At 43.5% G+C, this 27669-nt stretch overlaps 3 protein-coding genes across 3 annotated transcripts; 1 reads left to right on the top strand and 2 right to left on the bottom strand.

The window, feature by feature from the left end:
• Positions 1-271: 271 nt before the first annotated feature.
• e2f3 (E2F transcription factor 3) lies at positions 272-8693 on the bottom strand. Its single transcript, XM_083770843.1, has 7 exons — positions 8262-8693; positions 6016-6139; positions 5172-5412; positions 4219-4389; positions 3412-3526; positions 2699-2858; positions 272-601 (listed from the first exon to the last, which is right to left on the bottom strand). The coding sequence occupies exons 1-7, from the start codon at positions 8517-8519 to the stop codon at positions 339-341; spliced, it is 1332 nt and encodes a 443-aa protein (XP_083626969.1). The 5' UTR covers positions 8520-8693; the 3' UTR covers positions 272-338.
• A 1911-nt stretch (positions 8694-10604) lies between these two features.
• On the bottom strand, positions 10605-14872 carry srfbp1 (serum response factor binding protein 1). The gene is made up of 3 exons (XM_083773659.1): positions 14784-14872; positions 12586-13227; positions 10605-12288 (listed from the first exon to the last, which is right to left on the bottom strand). The coding sequence occupies exons 1-3, from the start codon at positions 14796-14798 to the stop codon at positions 10960-10962; spliced, it is 1986 nt and encodes a 661-aa protein (XP_083629785.1). The 5' UTR covers positions 14799-14872; the 3' UTR covers positions 10605-10959.
• A 214-nt stretch (positions 14873-15086) lies between these two features.
• On the top strand, positions 15087-27636 carry maco1a (macoilin 1a). Its single transcript, XM_083768080.1, has 11 exons — positions 15087-15235; positions 16856-16997; positions 17378-17504; positions 17727-17850; positions 19030-19208; positions 20368-20959; positions 21645-21803; positions 22442-22624; positions 23058-23178; positions 24381-24555; positions 25364-27636. The coding sequence occupies exons 1-11, from the start codon at positions 15156-15158 to the stop codon at positions 25567-25569; spliced, it is 2088 nt and encodes a 695-aa protein (XP_083624206.1). The 5' UTR covers positions 15087-15155; the 3' UTR covers positions 25570-27636.
• Positions 27637-27669: the final 33 nt, after the last annotated feature.

The following is a 27669-nucleotide window of genomic DNA, read 5'->3' as shown; positions in this document are numbered from 1 at the left end:
AGGCAGTCAAGTAGGGAAAGGGTTTGGGGGTTGACGGACAAGGCCTGTCAGTGCAAGTCCAAGAGACATGAGAAGACAGAGTCTCTCAATGTTTTCTTTTAGGAAAGAACAACAATGATGTTCTTTGGGTACCAATCCCAGCTCGCCACCGAGATCCTGCTTTGCAAAAGCAGGAACCATTTGGTTCCTTTTTGTACACTCAAAGAGTTATGGGGGTCCGTGGTCTAATATGTACCACACCGGGGATCCTTGAAATTCAAACGTTTGAGAACCAGCGAACCACCACCCTACAGAGGGAATCGCGGGATCTGACTGAACTGTAGCTCCAGGGCAGACAGTCAAAGCAAAACGGAGGAGAAAAGGTCAGTGATGCCCTCGTCCTTGCCCATGCTAAGGAGGTAATCGGAGCCTGCGTGAGGGGGCGTGAGGGTGACAAATGTCTGTTGGTCACTGGAGTGCGGCCGGATGTGCGTGAGGCAGGTAGGGGCCAGGGGGGAGGAAGAGGCGACGCTAAGCGACAGAGGCGAAGATTCCGTCCGTCCAGAGAACTGGCTGGAGAAACCGTCGCTACCGTTATTGCGATGAGAGCGGTTAGCGCCGTCTGGAAAGACAAAGGGAGACAATGAGAGGAGGAGAGGTTGATGAAGGACACCAGAAAAAGGGGAAAGGTGGGATTGAGAATTGTGTACGAGACAAATATTTCTAACCATTTAATCAAAATGAGCATGTGGGATTGTAAAATGTAATTGATTACGACTACCTAAAGCTGAAATAAATTATACTAGTATTACTAGTCCATACCCAGGGATGTGTACACTCAAAGTATTTGTAGACTTTGAATTATGTATGGGCAAGGTGCTTGTTCCTTCCTATGACTTGATCTCTGCCTACAGTGCCTAGCTCCGACAGCCCCCCCCCCCCCCCCCCCACACACACACACAGAGACAGAGTGTGTAGCCAGCGGCTAGAGATAGAGATGATTGATCATCCCATAGCTTGCAGGGCTGTAACCATGGCGACAAGAGATATCTCATAGGCTGAACTGCCAATATCTGGTTATTAGACAAAAACGCTAATAAACACTGAATGGAAAAAACCCTCAGCTCAATGTTTACTTGTTGATGGGCCCTCAAACAGCACAAGGGCTCAAACAGCACAAGGGCGACCTTGAAAGGCACCTTATAAAAAAATGTATTAGGGTGTTCAAGGGCCTAGGTACAAAAGTGAAACTATACAAGTTATGTGAGTGAGTTATAGAAAGGCTAGTTGATCAGTTTTGAATTCATATTTTTTTATACTTATATGTTGAAATAATATGTAGAAAACTTTCCATTTGACCAAAGGACACAGATTGTTACCATGGAAAGTTTGTCAACGCAGGAACGATTTGACCAATACAGAGGGATGCAGCTTTATTTACGAATTACACCACTACACCATAGCGTAATAGATAGCTAAATACTGGACAGGGAGTACATGCCAGAAATAATTTATTGCGTGCCAATTAAACTGAAATTATAGGTGTGCGGAAAAACTGGTATGTTCAATTTGACACTGAGCATTAGGGGCATGTTCTAACTTAACATTTTATAGTGGAGCAACCGTTGCAGAATATCTTCCAGGAATCCAGGACAAATACTGTTTTCTTTAAACTGGCAAATTACAATGCATTCCTCTCTAAGCTATAGATCTATTGATTATTAATGACCACACAGCCCACTGCCCAAAATATCTCCCGTTCCCATAGTGTTCATCACCTGAATGTAAATGTGCAAATCGACGGCTATGCGTAGATGGCCATTGACACTACTTTGTAATACAAGTACATAGGTGGAGTTTGTTGCTTCTCTTGCCTTGTAATGTAGACAAACGGCCAATTGTCCTGTACACCAATCGGTTAATAAAACATTTCATTAATAACAAATGAAAAACAGGAATCCCAACTAAACCCATGCAAATTAAGTGCAAATCACAGAAAATTCCGTGCAAGATATATCTATGCAAATAAAAACTCGAATCACAGCAAACTATCGCAAATTTGTTCTCGTCAGGGAGAGCAAGACCTCCATGCTCACAATGGTCGCATCCATGACAGACCATCACTGTTTATGTCTCGCTAGGGAGCACCTCACAGTCAACATGGAAGAGGAAGTTGAATGAACAGGAACCACCGCTCCCCCAAAACACCAGGTTTTGGGGAGCGGGTTCGGCACCCGTTTCGGCGACCCTGAGCCCACTTTGGACCGGGTCCTTGGAATTATTACACAGAGCAGTCTAATAGAAGAGTTACGATATAGAGGGGGCGGAAACAGAGCGCTCGAGCGCTGTTCATGCCGCCTGAACTGAGACAAGCTGAAGTTGGAAATACATCGTGTTCAACGAGGGCGGCGCAAATAAGAGCTAAGCGTGTGTGCAACACGACAACTGTTTTATTGTACAGTAACAACTAAAGTCTCTTTAACGTTTGTTGTAAGATTACTACAAAACCCATCTAAAATAAAGGGATTTAAGATCATTAAAGCTGGGCTGTTGCCCGAGTCCAATGCATTTCTGCCTACTTCCGGTCCAGGACTGGTCCCAGTTGGTTGTCCCCCATGCTCAATAGAAGTCTATGTAGGAGAGCCGCCATTGGACTGAAGCCCCATGAAGTGAACGCCGAGGCTCCAAGGCTCTGAGAAAACCCAGACAAACTGCTCACCTGGAGACGACACCTTGAAGGATGACGCCGTGTCTTTCGTATTTGGAGACGAATGAGAGAGGCCGTCGTGGAAGCCGCCAGTGTCTAAGGATGTGCAGTCGTCCGAGCAGAGGTACACCTGGATGGGGCCCTGGGTACTCCTCAGGTGGATCTGGAGGCACTGGAGAGAACAGAACAGATGGACAGAGGACACACGGCTGATGCCTTGTACACCTGAACAGGGCGTCTACTCTGCACGTACCAGGAGGTTAAAGTCTTAGTCTATTTTTTTTTAAAGGACAACTTCGCCCATGTTCAACCCATCTTCATCATTGGTCCTCACTAATGCGGATGATAAAAAGTTAAAATAAATCTACACGGTATGTTTCATAGCAGGGCTGTGGACATTTCACTTTTTTTTTGACCCGAGATCAGATTGTCAAAATGTCTTCTACATCCTGACAGTTCTTCGATTTTTTTTTAAATAGCAGACCTACAAGCTCGTAGCGTGCCACTCGGTGGCGCGCTATGAGCTTGTAGATCTGCTATTTTTCAATAGCTAAAGCATATGATAATGCTAACACCAAAAGGGGTTCCCAAGTCATTGTATACCATTAACCATAAACATTGGTCCAAATAAGGTCCGGGTTGCAGCTTTAAGCTTTTGAGCAAATGTAAAAGAAAGCAACCGACACTGATAAACAAAACATCATTATCATAAAATAGCAATGTACCTCGTCTGGAACAAACACCTCCAGTTTGGTCTCAGCAGGGGCTTTGATGACAATCATGGTCTGCTCTTTGAAACAGGGGATCTTTTTGAAGTCTTCGTGTGTCATATAGGCAAACGTGAGGGACACGGTCAAGGAATACCACCACACCAGAGCTTTTAACCACTTAACCCATTCAGGCCTGACCTCGAAATTAAAAAAAAAAAGTTTTCTAAATCATGACAATTTTCTGAAAGATTTGAGGCACATTTTAACGATTTTTCAAAAAAAGATTGCAGATCTACAAGCTCATAGCGTGCCACCGAGTGGCGCGCTATGAGCTTGTAGATCTGCTATTTTTCGATAGCTAAAGTTTAACGTAACATTTAAAACACTTCTTGGTTCCCGCTAAGAATGGGTTAAGCCCTGCTGAGGCCCATTCTACCAATTATTCTACCAGTCTTCTGATTTCAAAATCATTTTTCAAACGCTTTCAAGATTATTATTATTTTTTCCAAAAAAAGCAGATGTACAAGCTTGCAACACGAATAGACATGCTGTGAAGCTTGGATGTCTGCTATTAACTGCTGTGTATGTATGTATGTACGTGAGTACAGACAGTTGCAATACTGCCGGGTGACCTAAAGTGGCACTGTTGAGCAGTGTGTCTCCATGTATGTTTAGGACACACACACACACACACACACACACACACACACACACACTTGAACAGGGTAGCCCAAGGCTCTATACTTGGTCCATTCCTTCCTACACCAAATCTCTGGCAAAAATATCTACAAGCTTAAAAAGACAAGGAAGAGGAAAGGATATCTCTGAGTGGATCTGTCCTCGCGTTGCTCCTTGACCTCTCGTGTGCCGCTTTGAATCAGTTCATCAAGTCTCCTCTCCTCGTCGTGGAGCTGCTCGATCTCGCCGCGGAGCCGAGGGTCGACGGTCGAGTACGACACTTCCTGGTCACTGTCCATGTCTAATTGACAACCCCTGCAGAGTAACACACACACACACACACACAAACACACGCACACTAGAACATTGTAGTATACAACCAACAAGCCAAGACTTTTTGGTAGTTTGACGACACTACTGTGTACTATGTGATGTTGTTGGTAGCACCTGGATGGAACAGACTGAAAGTAGCCAAACTTTGTTCCTGTTGAACATGGGAAAAGGAGGTTGTGGCCCCAGACACGGGGCAATCAGTTTAAACACATTTTGGACTGAGGTCGATAAAAAAAAGGCTTCAAAATCCTAATTTTTTTTCTGAAAAACCCATGTTTCTATGTCAGTGGTGCTCAACCTTTTTCATGTCAAGGACCCCCAGAATTATCTCTATTGGGCACGGACCCCCATCTCAAAATATGTAGTTCCAGGGACCCCCAGAAGCAAATATTTTAGTTAAAAATGTTCTCTCTGAAATATATATTCAATGATTTGCACCACATTATAACGATTAAAAAAAAGCAGATCTACAAGCTCATAGCACGCCACCAAGTGGTGCACTATGAGCTTGTAGATCTGCTGTTTTTCAATAGCTAAATTATAACATGTTTAAAACCCCAAAAGGGGTTCCCGCCCAAAATGGGTTAAACACATTTTGACTCAAAAGGACCAAAATGGAAATGCGCTCATCTAGTCAGAGCTCATGTGTAACTTCATCCTTTTGACACAAATATGTCGTACAAATATATGTCAATGCATTTTAGTCAAAAACATAATATCGATATATCATTCAAGTGGACACACGCAATACAAAACAAACTCACAGCCATTGCATGTTATTCTTGGCCTGTTTCTTGAGCAGCTGGACCCCTTCCAGGACATTGGTGATGTCGTAGAGGCGTCGCTTGCTGACACTGAGCTCCCGTGACGCCACGTTGAGGTCCACGGTGCCATTGTGGGACCGGGCCAGCAGCTGCAGGAACCTGTGGGTCATCAGGCCCAAGGAGGTGTCATGCCGCGGTGTCGTAGGCCGACTGACGCCTTGAAACGGCCCGGTGTCGTTGCCTGTGTATACCGGACAAAAATGGTTTAGTGGAAAAACGGGGCATTCTGGTCCGTGTTCTTTTTATTTGTATGCATACATGTATGACCCCTACACACTGCACAATATTTGCTCCGATTATGATGTCGGGGGGGGGGGGACGGGACTTTTTTGGCGGTCGCCGACAAAACCCACAATCTGACGCAAGATCGGGGCTTTGATCACCGAAGTTTTGCTCACTGTGCGTGAAAAGATCTGCGAGGAGATCCGGCGGCGATTCTGCGTTTGATATTTGGCTTGGGACAGACAGACAAACAGGGATGACAGAAATAAAGCTAGCTTATAAACGTGAAATCGTGTTATTGGGGCTAACTTAACCCATTTAGACCCGAGGACGATTCTACAAATACCTTCTAAATCCTGTTTTTAGAAGAAAAAAACATGCATGTTTCTATGTCAGTCGTTCTCAAACATTTTCATGTCAAGGATCCCCAAAGTTATGTATGTAATTGGCCACCGAGCCCCATTTGAAATATGTAGTTCCAGGGACCCCCCCCCCCAGAAGCAAATACTTGAGTTAAAAAAGTTATATCAATATATTGCCCATCTCGTTACAAAAGACTTACTCTTGGCTTGTTTTCGGCGATGGGCTGTTGTTGTGGGGGACGTTGCAGGCATCTTGGAAATCCCGCCAACATCCAATGGCAAGTCAGCTGGATCATCGGCTTCCAACTCCAGCCTCCTCTTTGCCTGAGAAGGCAACAGAACAAAAGGTTAACTGGATTTTCCAGCAGGGAATATAATCATTTAAATGGTTAAAATATGTATTTGAACAAATATAGTTATTAGTAGTATTTAAGTCCCCACTCAATACTGTCATTACTCTTTTACGGGACTATTCCCTGGTCCCCGCCGGGAGGGTACATTGATTTTATAGCTTCACCCAGCTGGTGGCTGTTCAGAACAGATGGCTTTGATGAGTGCATGGCTGTCAGGCCCAAACCACACCAATAATTCGCCATGATGCAACTCCTTGCAACCAAACAGTTGCGAGTAGTTGATTGCAATCTCCAATGGCTGTTGCAAGGAGTTGTATTGGTGATGTTAAAACGGTTTTGTTGCAAGGAGTTGTGACTATTTGCATTGGTGTGGTTTGGGCCTTAGGGGTTAAGTTTCTTGCTCATGGACACTTCGATATGTAGATGGGCGAGCCAAGGCCAAAGGTCAAACCTGTGACCTTTGATTTCGAGACAGCCTCTCTAGTCTCTGCCCCATGAGCTATGGTATCAGGTACGGTCGCTCGCCCCTAAACCATCTCGCCCCTCCATTTTTTTCTGCCGACCACTCTGTGCAGCGGTTTTGTTTTACTGAGAATAAGGTTAGAAATAAGTTTAGGGTTAGGCATAGTTTTACTCAGGTTAAGGTTTGGAATAAGGTTATGTTTAACCGTTTAAGCATAATTTACTTTAGGAATACCAGGCCTTGCCGTTCCGCCGGGTGTACGCCTGGGGCAGGTTGGTAAAGGGGTGACTGGTATGCATCCAAAAACTTGCCATGAAAACTGGTTTGAGAACTTGAGTGTCAAGTGTGTACTAACTAGGCTTTGTTTTTAGGCCATTTCCATTATTTTAATGTTCAGGTCTGGAAGCTGGATGAGAAAAGGCTTAATAACTCTTCACATACAGAATGTGCATAACACGTTATATAATGTCAAATATTTCCTCAATATCAAACATGTGAAGGCTGTTGCGTTATTGATCCAATGCATGTTCAATGCATGTTTTGTTACACATGTACTGCAACTGCACCTACTTTGCCCAGTCAAGTGAGGATCAATTTCCTTGCATGGGCATCTTATTACTATGCAATCATTCAGTTAAAATGTCATTTAGTTTTGCATGATCTACCTATGTGTTATGATTGATAGGTAGCCATTTTGCTACACTGTACACATCCTCACTGTCTGTTAGTGTTGATGTATCTATTTGTAACTAGTGGGTACAAATGCAACCTTCCACTAGACTAGACACTAGAGTGGTGTCATTTGACATTGTACACACTTAACTGTACACAGTGCACTGGTGAGGATTAACGGACGCTGTAAACCTGGGATAGCAAAATAAGCTTGCCTTGCAGAGCTCCCAGTGTGCTTAATGGGAACAGCAAACCCCGTCCCCTCCCCCTCTTTGAGACGGTTAGCTTGACGTTAGCTTCTCTGGCAGCAAAATAAATGTGCATTATTATTGCGATCTAGGCATATTACCGTTTGTCCCGTGTATTAAAGCCCTTCTTACCACCGAGTTCTTCAGATGGCTCATCACCAACAGCTGGTTAGGTTATAATAACTAAAGTGAACGAAAGTTTAAGCTCCGAGTCCCGACCCCGAGTTGTACAAGATGATCTGAACTCAAGTGGGACTGCCGAACAGAACAGCCCGATCTGAAGACTAGCTTTAGCTACTTGCCCAGGCCAGGTAGCCAACTTGGCTACCCCGACAAATAGTCACAAGCTCGATTGTGACACTTTCATGCCCTGGCTGTCAAAATGACAACAATAAGCTCAAATCGATCAGAGACGCCGGGGCGGGTTGCTCTAGATTCTAGAAACTGAACAATACAGCAATTTAACCAGTTTTTGTCTATCTACCATTCTACCATCATTAGTTAGGTATAATAGATTGTAGATTAAGGTGACATTTTAAATATATAAAGTAACTACCGGAGTTTAGCTAGATCCATTATTAATAGTGCCAATTATTATTATTTCCTTCAGTATTTTAATCGTGCATTGCCATCGGTCACCGAGCATTCATATTTCGCTTAATCTGATTCATAATAAATTCATTACACAGTGCTGAAGTTGAATCTGTTACCTGGGTTTGTCCGAGCTCAGCTGTCTGCCCTGTTCTGTTTGTTGGCGCTCCGATGGGGGTCGCGCTCCGGTTGTCCATTGGCTCGGGTAACAAGACGAACAGGTTCGGATCTGGGCCTGGGGTCGATACATTGGTCACATATCCACCAGCGCCGGGGTGGTACTCGGAAAAAGCCGAGACAAATAATTTATTGGTAGTAAAGCCCTGAGCCCCCGCAGGGAGGACTCTCTCTGGGACCGTGGCAGCTCCCCTTCTCATCTTATCCGAATGTCCCGTTTAGCCCTCTGCAATTTAGCTTTTCCCGTAAATTCACCTTGGTTTGGAGCAAAAATAATTACTTTTATCAGGAGTTTAACATCTTACGAGTCGCTTCAGATGCTATTATCAACTGTAGATTATCCAAATAAGGAAGATGCAATGGATTTTGTTGGGCCGCGAGCTCCTTAGATCAGCCGAAAAATGGTTCCAGGAAGCTTACTGCTGGACGCGCGGGGCGCCCTCCCGCGAAACTCAGATTTCGCGGAATATTTTTTAAATCAGATTTGCATATCAGTTGGTATTGGTCAGCGACGCAGCCGGATAAAGGTTTACGTCAGACGTAACTGCTACCAGCCAATGACTGGACTCGCTCAGTAACACTCCTCTTTCCCACAATGCATGATGCTAGATTGGTTTTTATTACAATATTTTTGTTGTAGATAACTTACCTCGCATCACTAGGCCTTTCCACACTGTCTGTCACTGTACTGTCATGAAAGGTGCTATTCTACACAGTTATTAGTATCAGTACTACTAGACAAAAAAACATCAGTTCTTGTAAATTGAATTTATTATGGACACAGGACACCGCAAACATCTATCATCCATTAATTAACAAAAGTCCATAACTAGCGGTAACCCATTTGTTGTCCCATTGAATATATAATAAAAAGTTGCAAAAACAAACAAATGTGATCTGATGATCATCCATTTGGACTTTTTTGGAGCTACAAATTAACATAAGCCATAAAAAAAAGTATTCGTACATGTTCTCAAATTATACATATTTAGTATAAATAACATATTGATATCCATTTGTGTAGAGCTGGACCGAGTCCTTGAAAACTAGTGAATGTGCTAGCATCAACTATCATGTGATCAATTCTCATATACACGTGTGTACTATTTATTTTGGACTCCAAGGAATAATGACATTGAGGTAGTGAAACTCCACTATACAAAATACTGTATAATTCTACCGTTTAGTAATCACAGTGGGTCTTTGTGATGTTATTGATAATTTTGTTCATGCGCAATTTGTTATTTTTCCCCATCTTCTCAATCAAGCCAACAGATTGTGTCGCTATCGCCTGTGGGCAGAAATCTTGTATCAGCATATTAAATCTTTTACATTTTTTTAATAAAGTACTAATGCCCCATGGTCATATATCAGTTACACAAAGTTAGCAAAAAATAACTGATCTACATGCTGTCATGATGCACGGTGAGCTTGTAGATCTTGCATTATTTAAAAAATAAAATCTATGTTTTTTTTTCACCTATAAGGTTATGCCAAAATAGGGATGCCACATTAAGAGGTTGAAGGTGATGTAATATTTGTGGTGTTAAAGGTTAAAGCACTATGATAGTAATCATTGCTATATATATATATATATATATATATATATATATATATATATTCAGCAGCTCTTCAATAAACATAAAATACATTTTCAGGTGGGTTGCAATTTCAGCTAATCAGGATCAAGTACCTAATTATCAACGTTTTGATAATTTCCTTGTGTCATTACTTCCAATTTCACTTGTTTAATCTGTATCCTGCCTTTGGTCTTGATAAATGCCGTTTCTGATTAATAAAGAGCTGGAGAGACATGGAGACTCCCGTTACTGAACTAACTGAAGTGAACATACACTCTAGCATAGCCGCAATTTGCTAGATTAGATTTATTTTATAATGGGATGAATCTAGAGTTGCAATACCCTCCATTGACTCCCTACTTATCCAATTTTCATCTGCGATCTGCTTGTATTAAACGCCGTTAAACTCACCAACATTGCTGCTCTAGGCCAAGCTTGAATTATCCTCTTTCAATCTGCCGAGCTTTTGTGTCATACAAATCCACAGTAGACATGTTATGAGCTACTTTCTGTCAAGAATTTCTGTGCAGGTGATATTTCTTCTAAGTGCTGGAGTTTGGAAGCACTCGTCGTAAGTCACTGAACAGCCCTATGTACCACCTGTTTCGCATTTGCACATAATGCAGGAGGCAGCAGCACGACCCGTTAATAAAAACGAGTGCTTCCAAACTCCAACACTAAGAAGAATCACCTGCACAGAATTTCTTGACAGAAAGTAGCTCATAACATGTCTACGGTCGATTTTTATGAAACAAAAGCTCGGCAGATTGAAAGAGGATAATTCAAGCTTGGCCTAGAGCTGCAATATTGGTGAGTTTAAAGTTGTTAAATACAAGCAGATTGCAGATGAAAATTGGATGAGTAGGGAGTCAATGGAGGGTATTACAACTCTAGATTCATTCCATTATAAAAAAAGCTAGAGTTGCAAATTGCGGCTAACTCTAGCAATGACTACTATCATACATACAATGTTTCCACCTGACACCGACAATATACAATGTGGCCAGTTGGTCAGAATTTTCAATGTTGACTCAAAAGGTCAATAGAGAACCAATTCACATTAATCATCAAACTTAATCTTTTTCCCCTGAAAGGCCACGATCTGCCCCTGCTGTTCCTTCCTCTTCTTACTGGCTTCCCAGGACGGGTGCAGTGCCTGCTGTGGTGCCTGATGGGAAGATCCACCGGGTCCTCTGCGATCCTGTTGCCTGGATTCACCTCCTCTTCCCCGCCCCGTCCCTCGCACAGTGAAGGTCCTGTCCTTGTCTTCTGACTGGAATTGTTTGGCTACAGAGCCACGTTCGCTCTTCTTGAACTCTGGCTTCCCTCTGGCCCCTCCATCCTGCTTTTGGAACGTGGGGCCCCTGGAAAACCTGTCTGGACCCCCACCCCTGTGTCCCCCTCTTCCTCTGCCCCTGGATCTATCCCCACCTCGGCCTCGGCCTCTATCCCGGCTCAGTCCACCCCTGCCGGGCTTGGAACTCGACAGGCTACAGAAAACAGATGTTGCTTTATAGTTCAGCTCAGATTGAGGTTTATCAGTCTGGCCCTCGTCTGAGGTTTGACTTTTCTGATCCGGGGTGGCGTGGACTTTCTTCTTCTTCTTTTTGAATATGCTCACTTTTCCCACAAAGAAGTCATCTTCACTCTCGCCGCTCCCCTCCGACTGCTCACGGAAGCGCTCCTCTGTACTGTCATCAAAGTACTCTTTTTCTTCCTCAACACTTGACTCCAGATCACTCTCGTCCTCCTCTTCATCACCCACTTTGTCCTCTTTGTCATTTTTACTCTGTTTCTCCTCTACATCCTCCTCCTCCTCCTCCTCCTCCTTATCCTTTTTGCTCTGCTGCATTTTAGGAGCAGGCTTGGGATTTTGTTTCTGCTCAGGGGCTTTCGTCGCTGTGGGTTTACCTTGCAGTGTTTCTTTCAAAATGTCCTTTATGTCTGAGTTTTTCGTAGAGGCCGTTTTAACACTCTTTGTAAACGCAACAGTTTTAGGCAGAAATTCAGATCTTATCCGATCTGATGATTCTGTCGTTACCTTTACAGGAGCTGCTGTCTCTGCGCCCGTTTCAGACAACTCCCCAATGGATTCATTCTCATCGCCATCGTCCACTTCCTCCGTCTCTTCCTCATCGTCTGTCTCTTGCTCCTTTTGTTTCAATGCATTTTTCTCCTCTTCCTCCTGGAAAGGGGTCATCTTATGTTTTTGCTGGTCCCTCTTCCTCTCCATGTCGAAGGCTTTGACGGCAGCTTTGATGACATCAATCTTCTTGCTAAACTGAGGGTGAGTGGCGATACGCGCCAAGGCCCGTTGAGCCATGGTGGCATTTATGTCTTTACACACCTTTTCAAAGTTGAACTCACTCCCCAAGGCTTTTTTAGTCACCTGATGATGAGAAAAATCCTCAATTACACCCATCGAAATACAAATGAAATACAAATCAATTAAATATTAATTTAATTAGTGCAGCACACCCAGGGTCACGTCATTTTCCAGTTTGCTCATAAAGAACCCTAAACTTTGTCCCTAGTAGTGGATGTCGATGCAGTAAATATGCTATCCTGTACTATTCGGTCATGTGAAATGTGGCTCTTTCCTGCTTGTGTGACAGAAAAGTTGCAAATCAAGTCCAGTTCTCGAAGACCACAGGGGTTTAAATGGTCAAGATGCAGTCAAACCTACCTGATCTGGTCTGAGGCGTTTCATCTGACGGATCTCCTCCAGTAGCCGGTCAACTCTCCTCTTGTTCTTCTCCAGGTCGGTCTCATTGCCCTTCTTCTTCTTCAGGTCGGCCAAATGACGCAGCAGCTTCCTGATGAGCAGTGCTCTCACCCTCTTCACCTCCGTCCTCATCTTCACCACCTCATTGTTGATGTTCGTGAGTGCCTCCACCTTCTTCGCCTTCTCAATCTGCTTCTTCGACAGCACCGGTTTTGTCTCCATGTTATCACTGCCTTCAGATATCATTTTGGGAGATTCTGCCTCCTCCTCCGACAGCCTCTTTTCTCCCTTCTCATTCACCTCCTGCTCCACCTCCTCTACATGTTCTCCTCCCTCCTCTTGCTTCTCCAACAACTCCTCGTCATTTGTCTCTATAGCGTTGTCCTCTTTCGCCACCTGATTCATTCCATCTTCGTCGTCTTCTCCTCCTCCTCCTCCCTGCACTTCCTTCTCAAACAACCCCTCCTCTTCCTCCCCGTCTTTTTCCATTGAGTTGTCCTCTTTCTTAACCAGCTCCTCTTCATCCTGGGTGGATGGTCCCTCCTCTTCATCCTTGGTGGATGGTCCCGTTTTCTCTGTCATCTCTTCCTTGGCTGACGTCATCTGTAGAAAAACAAACCAGTTTAATGGAAATTAACAGACAACGTTTACTCTAACTTACTGGAGCTGGCCAGTACGGTTTGTCTGAACAATCATCTTGTAGGCCTGGGGTTGTCACCTCAAAATAATCATATTTTAACTGGAGCTCATGCTTTTTCAGGATGACTGAGCCAATAAGATCTATCCATATATGGGTTCTACCACATCGATCTGATATCAGCACTAGGTCAACCCGGACAAAATATAGGGATTGTCATACTAGACATGTCATATCCCAACGTGCTAGTCGGATATGTCATATAGCCCGACGTACTAGTCGAATATCCCCATGTATGGAGACTATTAGCCCCTCTCGGAACCCCCTGGGTCAGCCCAATCTATCGTGCCGAACCGGCTGACCCATGGGGTCCCTGTTCGGAAATGTGTTTTCCCTTGCAAATGATAGAACACAGACATGAATATCGTCGGAAACGTCATCTCTGCGGCGTTTGAGTGATTCTGTTCGTTTGAGTGATTCTGATTCTGAGAGCTATATATACAACGGATACCGCTGCGAATTCTCCTGTGCCGCGGAAGCCGGTAAGTATTTTTAACCGTATTTTGTTTGACTGATTTGGTCGCTTTGATTCTTCTCTTCCTTCCTTGTTTATTTACCGTTTATTGTACCGCCTCCCGCTTCGGGGTTGGCTTGTGCGTGGCTACGTTCCTGCCTCTGATCTGCTCTGTCATAGCCACTAGCTAGCCAGATAGACGGTACAATGAGGTGTCAATAAATAAGGAAGAAAGAGAAGAATCAAAGCGACCGGTCAAACAAAGATTAAAAATACTTAACGGCTTCCGCAGAGATATTTATAGGTACTTATAGCTCTCAGAATCAGTAGCCCTCAAATGAACAGAAGCCCTCAAACGGCGCAGAAACGACGTAACCGATGGTATTTATGTTTATTTATGTTCGCGTACCAGGTGGCAGGGTAGAAGTGGAATAGGACCCCATGGTAACTGGGTCTCAAAAATGTCAGAAACTTCAGTACCATTGGGTTCTGCTTGTGGGGCTAGGTACAATCATGAATCCACGTGTGTGTGTGGGGGGGTGTACTTGTAGCACCTTCAAAAGAACATAAATGCTATAATTACTGTACATGCTTGCTTATAGCCATTACATTAGTAGTACTTTAAGATTATTGTTGCTGTTCTGTAACTTCTGTTCTTAAGTCAAGACAATTCTGCATTGTGCATTATGTACACTGCATGTATGTACATTAGTGCATTAGTGTTGCTACAATGTTGAGTGTTGAGGAACCGTCGACCGAAAGCAAATACTTTTACTCTTGTGTGTGTGCGTACGTGTATGTATGTATGATGTATCGAATAAAACCTTGAATATTTGTGCCATCCATCATGCAAAACAAGCGTGGCTGAGTAGCAAGCATGCAGCAGCCAATATAAACACAATGTTATAACTTATCGGTACATAACATAACACTTTTTGATCTGGAGCTTGGTTAAAGAGCGTTGACAGCAACGGCAGATACCCACACACAACAAAGCGGCTTCATTACCTTTAATATATCCATATTAGAAACTCCAGAAGAGAGAAATAAAATACATTAAGCTACAGCTACGGGCACCGCCATGTTGTTTCCCCCCCTGTGACGACGCGCTCACGGCAGTGCGCGACGCGGTGGCGTCACACACGACGCCCCTAAAAGCCACGCACCGACGCACGGACGGTGTCGTGAAAAGGGGCGGGGCTCTCTCCTCTTGGACTGTGTTTTTATTTATTTCTTTGTTTCATGTATTCATAAAACAACAACAATGGAGGACCACTGAAGGGGGGGAGGGAGGGCCGTGCTCATCAAAAGGGTCGACTATATGACATTTCCCGAGACATTTACCGGCGTGGAATTCATTGTTGGATCAACAGGGGGAGGATGAAGCGGCGCAATGCGGACTGCAGCAAACTCCGACGGCCGTTAAAACGGAGCCGAATCACCGAGGGTATATATAGCAGGTAGGAAGGAACACAACGGTCCTAACGGACGGTTATGTGCTACAACAATGGCGTCGTTGTGTGTTTATGGATATGTATGATGTGGTTACGGTATATATGATGAGTGTATGTGTGTGTGTGTGTGTGTGTGTGTGTGTGTGTGTGTGTGTGTGATGTGTGCACGCATTCATCCACTTGATGGAAAAACATCTAGCGTCCCCATATGTTCTGGGAATATCATACATAATGGGCGTTTAATAAACAATAGACGTTTTGGCAGAAATTCATGGCGCACATTCGGCAAAAAAATAGCCTATCTTAAGTGAGCTTGTATTTGTTTGTATATCGGCTATTTTCGTTATTTGACATGCAACAAAGTAGCCAATGACGCGACGTGAACGAGACCTCTGAATGAACGAGAGAACAGGGGTTTTTAGGCCTCGTATAAGACATTATGTCCAGACTCCAGATGTGTCCTTTCTTCATCAGACAAGCAATTCATTGCTACTAAAACATGAAAATGAGATGTATTCTTTTTTTCCCGGTTAAATTATACACGATGCCACGTGGGAATATTAGCTAATATAGTTTTATTTTTTAATTAATAGGAGTGTGAGCCTCTAACCTGCGAACACCAATAACAATGACAACGGCGACATGGATGAGGCACGCACGTTTTAAAGCCGATGGCGGGGTTGTTGAGCACAGCGTGGGTCGTCCTATAGGTTCAGAATCATTATAAAAAAGCCACCAGACTCTTTATACTATTTTAGGTAAACCGAACCGGGCTGTGTGAAGTACAAAAAGAGAGGGGCAGTACTAGTAGGCTATAGGAATAGGTTACCGAGATTACAGACAGTTGTACATATCAATCAAATCCATTAACAGTGTGTGTGACCCGAATGCGACCCCAATCAGCGGCCGGACAGCAGACAGACATACACACTCAGTCACTCATATTGGAGCGGTTTGGCACTGCTAAAAAAAAAAACTCAGAATCGAACGTGCATTTGCCTGCTGTTTAATCAATGAAAAATCAAGATGTGCAAACAGCTGTGTCAAATTGAACATGTCCAGACATGAAGTTGCTTAAATTTCTGCCTGTGTGTTCATTCATATGCAAATAACATCTTCACTCCGGGTGGCTTCAAGGGTAGTAGTTTCTAAAGGTGAAAGGTTCTCTCACCTATAATAATACTCTTCAACAAACAAATGTAGCAATGGAAATACATACTGTATAATTGCCACAGAAAGGCTGGATTTATATGTGCCTCTTCATTAGTTTGCAGTCTAGTTATTTAATTCTGCCCCTTTAAAATCACCAGGTGTATAGGTGGTAAATACAGTATGATTAATTTTCCATTATTTAAATAATCAGAAAAATATATATTAAAAGAAATGTGCCATTCAATTCACTACATGAAGCATACACAAGCTGCCCTCTTCATGAAAGGCGTAACAGATTAAGCCGTATTAAAAAAATAGGTACAAGCTCACAAGACATCACATTGCAACTTGTGAGCTTTTTTTATTATTATCATTAAAATGACAACGTGCTCAAAATACCAGTTGAAAGTGGTTATTTGTAATAAAAGTAATTATACGGTCATCATAGAATAATGATTGTTCTTGTGTCCACAGTACATTCCTGTACCTGAAGTTTCTGGTGGTGTGGGTGTTGGTGCTGTTGGCTGACTTTGTGCTGGAGTTCAGATTCGAGTACCTGTGGCCCTTCTGGCTTTTCATCAGAAGTGTCTACGACTCCTTCAGATACCAGGGACTGGTATGTGTGTGCATGTGCATGTCTGAGACTGTTTTATATTTATATATATCCCACCACTGTCAATTTCAAACACACATGTGTTTCTTTCTCTTGAGATTGTTGCATGAAATTCATCTTTGTGAGAAGATAAAAGAAGATTCAGCATTATCAACTCAAGTCATCATAGTTGCCACTTTCCAGTATAAAACACATCATGCTGAAAATATAATAATAGTTGTTGGGGTATTTGTGTTCTGTACTTGCACATACGTGAAATGTGTCCTCTGCATTTTCATACCCATCCTAACTATTAGGAGCAGTGTGTGCTAGTTATACATATCTACTGAATGCAGTTTTGCTGCATATTGACTTCTCTGTCTGATTTCCTCTCTTCCACCCAGGCGTTCTCTGTGTTCTTTGTGTGTGTGGCGTTTACATCAGACATCATCTGCCTCCTCTTCATCCCCGTCCAATGGCTGTTCTTCGCTGCCAGTACTTACGTATGGGTCCAGTACGTCTGGCACACAGGTCAGTCCAATGTTTCTCTTATTGGATCCTCTATATAGCTGCCAGTGAAAAATGGCCAATTTCATCTCAAAGACTAATTAGAAATGCCAGAGCCGTTTCCTTATATGAACCGCACACTTGGCAGTCAAATGTTTCTGATTCAGTATCTAAAATGCATTTGTTGCCAGGTTCCAGCAGTGCCAAACCCAGACTGCTGACTTCTTGTTTTGTACTTCTCCACAGAAAGAGGAGTTTGTCTACCCACTGTATCGCTATGGATATTATTTGTATACATCGAAGCCGCCATCCGCTTCAAAGACCTGAAAAACTTTCACGTCGACCTGTGTCGGCCATTCGCAGCTCACTGGTATTGTAACCGTATTTTCCCATATAGTATCATGCAGTATGTATTATTATTATTATTATTTTAATGATACAGTACGTAGATTGCAGAGTTAGTTCAGTCAGATATACTCATGCCATGCTCAAGGGCACATACATGTACTTGAGGGGTTAATACGCTGCATTACTACAGTATGTGGGTGTATATAGTGTTTGCAAGACCCACATGTCATACGCTGATGTATAGATTAAATATGGCCTTCATTTAGCCATGGCACATTATTTATATTGATTAGATTTATTTTGTTGCCAAAGCCTAAATTTAGAAAAACAGAAACGTAGTTTTGAACCAAAGTAAAATGTCATGATCGTGATCTACTTTACTTACTTTATTTGTTTATTTGGACAGGACAATGCATATTAATGGACATCACATGGACGTAGATACACCGGATTTAGCAAAGATGCTAGTTTTCATCCGCAGTCCTCACAAAGAAACACAAAAACTGAAAACAGACAAACAGTGGAATACATTTACATAACATTACATAAGGAACACAGCATAAAAATAAACCTAAAACAAGATCACAAATGGTTGCAGCTTTGGTTTTCAAGCAACCATCTTTTCTACTTAAAGTAGTACCTTGTTTGTTTCATGTAGTGTCTGTCTGTATGCATTGTTTTGTACTTGCCATAATAGTTACTAGGAGATGAGATGGTTAATGCTATCTTGTAGTTAGAGTTGACATGATGTGGTCTGCGTTCCTTCAGTGTAAACATAGGATGCAATAGGTTATCCTCGGCATCAGCAAGGGCGCCAAAAGTACTTTAATAAGGATGAGAATGTGTTGCATAAACACCGGCACAGCTAGAAACAGCTAATCTGTCACAGAGGTGTTCCCGACTTGAAAGGTATAACAACGTGTTCATGTTCCAGGACTATGAAGTTCAGTCTGGTCAATATAGCTATCTAGCTGAACTAACAGCTGACAAACGAGGCTTATTTTTTCATATTTGGTATCCAAGAAACATAACAGAAGTTCACATGGGTTGGAACGTAGACTGTTGTTATTATATCGCTGTACAGTTTGAAGCCAGCTCTTAATACAGATGGCACATGATTCTAACCATGAAGCATGCCCGTCATGGTGCCAGGTTGAAACATTAGCATCTCTCTCTCTCTCTCTCTCTCTGTACCTCGCAGCATCGGCTACCCGGTGGTGACTCTGGGCTTCGGCTTCAAGAGCTACGTCAGCTACAAGATGCGTCTTAGGAAGCAGAAGGAGGTGCAGAAGGAGAACGAGTTCTACATGCAGCTCCTGCAGCAGGCTCTGCCTCCAGAGCAACAGATGCTTCAGAGACTGGAGAGAGAAGCAGAGGAGGGTGAGACACGCACACAGACGTCATGTATACTTGCATAGACACGTGCACACACTAGGGGCGGAAACAACTAGCTACCTGACGATTCGATTCCGATTCAGAGGGCTACAATTCGATTACCAATGCATCGCGATTCAATTCAATTCAATATATAATAATAGTTCACTTGACACGATCATTCTTCTCAAGGATACAAGTTTTGAGTATGGTATTGAGAAATGATCCATGTCTTCTCTGCTTTGAAGCTCGGCTCCATTAGATATATCATGATATACTGCCATCTGCTGGTGGAGAGTTATTTCCTCTCACGCAGATGTAGAAGACACCAAGTTGGTTTTCACTTGTAGTTTTTGCACTGTGTTCCAGCTCAACCTTTGTTTTTTACCTGAGGTTGCACAAAGCAAGCGTCCCTATTGTGGGCATATCATTATAAGCAAACATTCACAAAAATCTACAAGATTACAGCACATCGCATGTGATGTGTTGTTGACATTAGTAATTTAAGCCTTAAAAGAATCATGCTAAAAACGACAGCAGCATAAAAACATGACCGTCAAGCAACACAGCTCCAGCTAATAAAACTATTATAATATTTGTGGTAGATAGATTTGGGTGTGCCAATGTGCAAAGCATTGCCAAAATTGTTCTTGCGCATTGGCACACCCATGGCTCTGGAGTCTGGACACACCTAAATCTATGTTCACTCTTGTTATTAATACTCCACACCTATGTAAATTTAACCACATTCATTATTACTTGTATTAGCTGCAGCTGTGTTGCTTACTAGCCTGCCATGTTGTTTTACCCTTCTATAGGTTTTAACCTGTACGGGAAACCAATCTGCAAAATAAGCCTATGGTGTCTAGGCCTGTCACAGTTACTACATGATTGCATGATCACAATTATTTGAGATAATTGCAGAATCGTTTGTCTCAGATTATTTTCCCAGATTGTGTTTTTGGTCAAAACAAGCTTTATTCAACGGCCCGTAACTAAAGAACCGATTATCGTGGTTACAACATTTATTTTCCGGGGGAAAGAAAAGACGATTGTCCACCATTGTCCACCACCACTGGCAGTGTTAATGAATACATGGCAGTTAAAGTGGTAACCCTTCCTCCTTCTAACCATGCCTCTGCTCTGCCCTCTCCCCCCCCCGTAGCGGCATTAGCTAAAGGGGTCTCGGAGGTGGACGCCACGGCGCCAGCATCGTCCCAAAACGGAGGGCCTCCCGGAAAGAAAAACACAACGACCCCTGTCCCGCTGCCGGAGCTGGAGTACCGGGAGAAAGGCAGGGACAGTAACGGCAGGGAGGGCAAAAAGCAGCACACAGTGGGGATCAATAACAACAGCATTATACACACGCTGGACTCCAAACTGCAGGAGGTGGAGTACATGGAGAACCATGTGGCGGGGGGGAGGCTGAACAACGACCTGGCGGGAGACGCGGCGCACACGCACGCCGACGCCAACACGCACGCTCCCAGAGAGGAGAGCGGGGCGGGAGCGGGGGGGAAGAACTACAAAAATGCTGCCGCCGGCGGAGGAGGAGGAGGAGGGGGAGGGGCAGGTGGCGGCGGCGTCTCTAACTCCTCCCCCCGGAACCACAGCTCCACCAATGGGAGCGTGCCATCCGGCTCCTCGTCCAATAAGAACGAAGGCAAGAAGCAGAAAAACGCCGGGAAGGCTCAGAAAGACCCGGTGGAGAACTGCATCCCCAACAATCAGCTCTGCAAGCCGGACGCACTAGTGCGGTAAGGCGCGGGCAAGCATACACGCACACACACACACACACACGCACGCATGCATGCACACACACTGACGAAATATACATTTATAAGAATTGAAGCATACAATGTATGTAAAAATGTCCTTGGTTAATCATAATATCTTAATAAATCATGGGACATACTGTATAAACTAGAACATGCATGATTAAAAAAGAGGCTATTGTGACACCAATGAAATTGAGAATGAGTTTCTCTTTGTTTTTATTGTCCTTTACATCATTTGGTTTAAAATCATTTAATGGGTGTCTAAACTCAGACTTGAAAAAGAAGTGATAAAGAGTAAATAGAGAGCTAAAAGGACTTTGCACTCGGTTAAGCGCAAAAAACATTTGCTGTATTAGTGTATACATTCAGCTTTCAGTCGTTGTGAATTGATTGTGATGTTTTGTAGTTGTGCGTTAAATCTGGCTTTAGGGATGCATCTCATGGAAAAGACAAAGAAAGAGTACTGTAAAATGTTATTGTGATTTTAAATATATATATTTCCATCTTCCTGTCTCTTGCACACTCACTCCACGCTCTGTCCCTGCTGGCCTCCCCATATATGTTTCAAATTCTGACCCCGTGCCTTCATCTTAACATGCCCACCCACCCACCCTCACTGCATCCTCCTCTCTCCCTCCCTGCTACATCGTCGGTGGCGGTGAAGGCTGGAGCAGGATGTGAAGCGTCTAAAGGCAGACCTTCAGGCCAGCAGACAGCTGGAGTCGGAGCTGCGGAGCCACCTGTCCTCCCTGACCAGCCAGGACCGCAGCCTGCGCTCGGAGCTGGGCCAACTGAGCCAAGAGAACGAGCTCCTGCAGAACAAGTGAGAGGGGAGGGGGGGGGGGGGGGGGGGGGGGAACTATTCTCGAGTTACGTGGATTACAGACACGTACACATGACAGGACACCCACACACAGAGACGTGATGCATTTTCATTGGGATAAAATCAAATGGAACATTCCAATGCTTCCATTCGTACAGTCTAAATTAGTTTAATCTCACCTCCACCGTTTCCTTTCCCGACGCACCGTCTGCAAGGACCTAAATCCGAAAAATGCCACAGTACGAGTTAGAGAGACGATCACTGTTGTTATTGACCACTGCCTGTAATCACGGGCTAAAGCTTTCACCTGTGTAGCCTGGAACTCACCTATGCTTTTTATGGCATAGGCAGCTCCCGGCAGGATCCACCGGGAGAAACTATGTGCAGCTGCGCGACATGAGACTAATTACTTAGAGCGACAGAGAGAGAGAGGTGTACATGTGTGCGTGTGTATGTCAATTTTACAAAGGTGCAGACAATCAGAAATCAGCAGAGAGTGAGCAATGTTTGCGCTACTCTATGCCGAATTGAAGTGAACTCAGACCCAGACTTTTTTTCCCTCCCTGGAAATAAAAACGTCTGGGTTTCCGAGGCTATCACCTGTGTGACTAATACAGTATGTTGCCCCCACACCTCAGGCTCCATGGCGCGGTGCAGGCCAAGCAGAAGGACAAGCAGACCGTCTCCCAGCTGGAGAAGAGGCTCAAGGCCGAGCAGGAGGCTCGCACCCTGGCCGAGAAACAGCTGGCCGACGAGAGGAAGAGGAAGAAGATGGAGGACGCCACCGCCGCCAGGGCTGTGGCTTTGGCTGCCGCTACCAGGTTGGTGGGGGTGTGTGGGAGGGTCATTATTTGTTAACATAAAATGTATATCTCTGGATTTAGGAGTTCTTTTTTTTTTCTTTGGTTCAATATTCTTTTAACCAACACACGGACATAAATGGTGTTCAATAGCACTGATTTATATATATAAAAAAAAGATTGCTAAACAGGTGGATTTAGCTGTTTTGGCAGATGGTTTGCAGATCCAATGGAGTTTTCAATACTTTACATCGGTTCAATATTGTTTTAACCAACACACAGACGTTTAACCAACACAGGGTGTTCAATAGCATTGAGTTATGCAAAAACCTCAAAAATGGAGTTAGGTGGTTTCTTCCGGAAAGCAACAAGTTTACATAAAATCTAAATGTCTGCACTTGCCTCTTGCTTTTTTTCCGTTTCCTCTGTCACCCTCGACAACCTTGACTGTCAGGGGCGAGTGTACCGACTCTCTGCGTGAGCGAATCAGAGACCTGGAGACGGAGTGCAAGAAGCTCAGCATGGACGTGAAGCTGAAGGAGGAACAGATGAGAGATCTGGAGGGAAAGTGTCAGGTGAGATTAGAAACTGAACTGAATTATGTTTGAGGGGTGTAGTGAAGAGTTGGCACAGAATTATTCCTCGGGTCGCATTGGTGAGCTGACACTGATATCATAGTTCACAAGTGATAGTTAAAGGGCACTGGGACCCAGTCAAGGACACTGGGACGCACTGGTATAGCAGAATCTTTCCAGTGAGCTAACACGCACAATAACATCACCCTGCCCCTTCTTTAGTATCATCCTTGTGAAGGAAGTCAAGGAATTTATTTACATGCGAGGCAAATCTCGCACTGGAAGTTCCATGAATACATGGCAGTGAATGGAGTCGGCTGGACAAGCTCGTGAACAAACATTAATTCTGAAATCTTTGTCATATAAATAATCTGTTCAGGAATGTAAAAGAAAACATATCACAGGTTGTTTTCTGATCACTTGCTTTTCGATGTGCACAGCACATCATTTTATTTGAGGATCTAAAAAGCGGCAAGTATAGTTTCAGAGGTATCGCGAGATTTGGCTGCCAGACAGGAAACGGTACTTGGTATGCTCAGAAACGTACTTTTAGCTTTTTAGATACCTCTAAAAAAACATGCGTTCACATTGAAAATCAACACAGCAGACCATAATGTTCTGTTATTTTCCAGAAGCGATTACCTTACAGTGATTCAGAAATGTTGTTTGTTTATGAGTTGATCACCGGGCTCTCAATGACTCGAATGCATTCCACCAAACTTCCGGGTGTAGTTTGGCTCCCATGGTGCGATGAATCTGCCGTCTGGAATTGCATGATAGCAAATATTACATTGGTGTACCTTATTTTCGTATACCTTGAAGGAAGTAGGGAATTTGACCAAGTTCTTTCCAAAATGGCGTGTATGCATAGAGCCCATTGGCCGTGTTCAAAAGACAAGCTGGGAGGGCCTAGCCTGCTAATGCAGCAGCAGAGAACTCCTACAGGTGCGTCATGGCATCTGGTTATGTCTCCCTGGTGAAACTCCTCACTCTCAGGTGAAAACAACGCACATGTTTTGAGAGGAGACTCCCTGTACAAGGGTACGTGGGAATTAACAGAAGATAATTTGATTAGAAATGTAAAAATAATTGATAAGAAAAACTGATAATGAGAAAAGAAAACGTTGTCTAAGAAGAACATGTCTTTCATGGTAATCCTCCTTCCTTCCCTTCCTGCTCGACCTCCTGTCCTCCCTGTACAGGAGCTGCGGAAGTACAAAGAGAACGAGAAAGACACAGAGGTGTTGATGTCGGCGTTGTCGGCCATGCAGGAGAAGACCCAGCACCTAGAGAACAGCCTGAGTGCTGAGACCAGAATCAAGCTGGACCTGTTCTCTGCCCTGGGAGATGCCAAGAGGCAGCTGGAAATAGCACAAGGTACACCAAACCATTGGTTCCCAACCTTTTTATACTGAAGAAAATATTTGGCTCTCCGTGTACTGTCTACCATAATAAATAACATGTATTATTTATTTAGTTAAAATACAGGAGCTTATATACCTGACCTTTTTGTTCCATTCCTAAGCCAATAATGCTGCTGCTCTGACAAAACTCAGTCGAATCACTAATCAGTACAACTGATGTTATTGCTAATGTGATTATTCCGTTCTCAAATCTTCTATTAACGGCTAGGTGTGCTGTCATGCCCATTACAGCATGGCTGGGTACTGGGTAGCCTATTTCAACCAATGGCTTGGTCAGAAGAACTACCTGTAGTAATATAAATATTTCATTCCACTTTTGTCTTTTTATTACCAGCTGCTGTGTAAGCTGTAGCACAGCTGGTCAATGTTCTCTCTGCAGTGCTTTCACGCCCCCTTGCTGTAGTTGAGACCTATGTTTCTCATTGGCTGTACTGACAACCTATCGGCCTGATTGGCTGCCTTGTCTCTAGGCAACCACACACTTTTTGCATCTAGCCGACCTCTCAGCCATGGGTTATAGGGCTGCAGCTGGTGTGTACCACCAGAGAATATGTGACATATTATGTTGAATAATATGTCACATATATTTAATTTGTGCGTCAGCGAGGTCAGAAGGTAACCAGGGGGTGCACGGCCAAAAATGTTTAGGAACCGCTGCCTTAGCCCATGGATGTTAGTGTGTTTATTTAACTCTGCGAGTGTACAAATGTAATCAAATGGGCTTATGAAGGCTGATGTACATTAACGTCTCCCTCCCCCAGGCCAGATACACCAGCGGGAGCAGGAGATCGCCGACCTGAAGCAGAAGATAGCGGAGGTGATGGCCGTCATGCCCAGTCTGTCTTACTCCACAGACGGCGGCAGCCGGAGCCCCATCGTGGCCCCGCACTACTCGTCCAAGTTCATGGACAACAGTCCGTCCTCCTTGGACCCTAACGCTTCAGTCTACCAGCCCCTGAAGAAGTGACTCTGACATACACACGTTTTCTCAGACAGAAGGTTCTTTTTTTTTGGTCTTCTTTTTCGTGACGCTCTCCAGTCAAGTTCAGTTGTTTATTTCCCCCTGACAAATTTGTTGCACTGTAACAGACAACAGTGATAGACAAAAACACACGCAAAGTCCTCATGGCGAAGGTTAATTTGGCCCTGTTTCGCTTCTGTTTTGAGAACCGGGTCGGTTTGGAGTTATTGTTGTGAACAATCCGTACATGAGTCTTTTGTTTCTTCTTTTTTCTGCGTATTGAGATGTTTTTGTATTGTTTGTGTTTGAGGATGTAGCCATTTTAGATGATGTGATCTGTTTGGCGGTCGAATAAACAAAGCGGTGAAGATAAGATAAGGGACACGTTTGTCGGACGTGTGTCTGCAGAGGACCATCATACATCGCTTATGTCTCACTTATACTCCGTCATGACGGTGTCTTGTGAGCTGATCTTGTCAGCAAGCCACACCATCATACCACAGAGTATAAACTGAGCTTTAGTGTCTGTCATACTTTCTTAGTACTCCCCCCCCCCCCCCCCCCCCCCCCCTCTCTCTCTCTCTATCTCTCTATACATTACTACAAACAATTTTGAGTTCCAGACAGATTGGTTTTTCTTCCCTCGCAGCAGGTAAAGTCTTTCTTTAGTAAAGTTCTCTGTAGACGAATGTAATGTTTTTTCAGTTTTTTTAATTTTTCTCACCACTTACATCAATGATTGTTTTTGATGAAGTCGTTTCATCTGAGTGATGGCTGTACTTTGGTATTATGGACAGATCGACATTTCATTTGTTCCTCAGTTTTGTTTTGAACATCGATACGGTATGTCCACGGCTGCTGGAATCACAGACTCCAAACTTTATTTTTTTATAACTAACATTTCAAGGATAAATTACAATTATATAGTCAAAGTTACATAGATTTGACCTGGTACTGCCAAAATGTTAAGTGATCATCTGTTTGCTGCACCAATTTCCTATCCTTCTGGACCAAATTAGAACCTGTTAGGCCATCTTATTAGCCACTGGATTTAAACGATGTCAAGGTAACTGTTTGTTACCCATTTGCAGTTTCACAGTGCCTTGCAATTTCTCTTTTATAAGATGGAAGAGACCATTTACCCTCCGACACTGGGATCTAAAATGTCAACGCTGTGTCTCCAACTTTGATTTGTTCTCATATGGGAAAGGGCGAGCATTGAATCATGATACTATCGTCTCTATTGGATTCACAGTATGGAATTATAAACCCAATTCCATAGTATGTGATCAGTTACCTTGTACATCAGATACTTTGTCATCGATTTGGTCCTGTTATAGCTGATCTGTCACGCTCAAAGACTGTCATTTCAAAAGGGAAAACAACAGCAAATAGATAATGGTACAAGTCACTTATACAGGCTCAAAGAATGCCAAATGCCAACCAAACGGATTGATTGTCATCATGCCCAAGAGTTGGCATATTATTGTTTACAACTATGTACTTTTTTCTTGTCTGTTTTCGTCTGTCATTTCATTTCTTAAGTGCCAAGTGTTGATGTTTTGGTTCGTTCTCCATCCACTCGTACAGTACACAACGTAGTTTAGCATAACGTTTGCGAAAAGAGTATCGTTTTGTCATTAGAGCCTATTAAAATGGTATTTTTTATGTTTAACATGGTTCTGGGATTGGCATTCAGGTGGGTTGATTGTGCTATTTATTTGTTTTGCGCCTCCTTGATATTCCCCATGTTTGGTTGTTCTCCAGACTGTTTGTTTTTTCGTACCAGGGAAGATTTTGTGAATGTGTCGTGTTGGGATGACATTTTCTCCGGAACCATTTGACCATGTGCTCATGTTGCCTATCTGGACAAGTATTTACGTGGATTCGCTATGGCATTGTGATTTTTTTCTTCTGGAGTCGTTTTACAAGTTAGTGTGGAAGAGGATGGAGTAAAGGGTGCTTTCTTTTATCGTTTCATTGTTCCGCCATGTTTTTGTTTCTTTATTCAGAGCAGTGAGGTTGGATGTGTCCTCTCACTTTGAGCATCAAAATTAAAGAGTCTTGCTGGTGGCAGTGTGAGCTGTTTGAACAAGTTTGTTGCGT

Source organism: Protomyctophum parallelum, assembly GCF_964188405.1.
Source record: "Protomyctophum parallelum genome assembly, chromosome: 1".
NCBI classification, from domain to species: domain Eukaryota; kingdom Metazoa; phylum Chordata; class Actinopteri; order Myctophiformes; family Myctophidae; genus Protomyctophum; species Protomyctophum parallelum.
This window is presented reverse-complemented; position numbering and strand designations above follow the sequence as displayed.

Bases quoted from the DNA above. Each gene is read 5' to 3' on its own strand.
- srfbp1 (XM_083773659.1), bottom strand. The intron at 12,289-12,585 runs GTAGGTTTGACT...TCTCATCATCAG, and splicing joins AACGCCTCAGACCAGATCAG to GTGACTAAAAAAGCCTTGGG.
- e2f3 (XM_083770843.1), bottom strand. From the start codon at position 8,519: ATGAGAAGGGGAGCTGCCACGGTCCCAGAGAGAGTCCTCCCTGCGGGG. The intron at 4,390-5,171 runs GTGAGTTTGTTT...GTTACTCTGCAG, and splicing joins AAGAATAACATGCAATGGCT to GGGTTGTCAATTAGACATGG. The intron at 2,859-3,411 runs GTACATTGCTAT...TGTTCTCTCCAG, and splicing joins AGGTGTTTGTTCCAGACGAG to TGCCTCCAGATCCACCTGAG.
- maco1a (XM_083768080.1), top strand. From the start codon at position 15,156: ATGAAGCGGCGCAATGCGGACTGCAGCAAACTCCGACGGCCGTTAAAA. The intron at 16,998-17,377 runs GTATGTGTGTGC...TCTTCCACCCAG, and splicing joins CCTTCAGATACCAGGGACTG to GCGTTCTCTGTGTTCTTTGT. The intron at 17,505-17,726 runs GTCAGTCCAATG...ACTTCTCCACAG, and splicing joins CCAGTACGTCTGGCACACAG to AAAGAGGAGTTTGTCTACCC.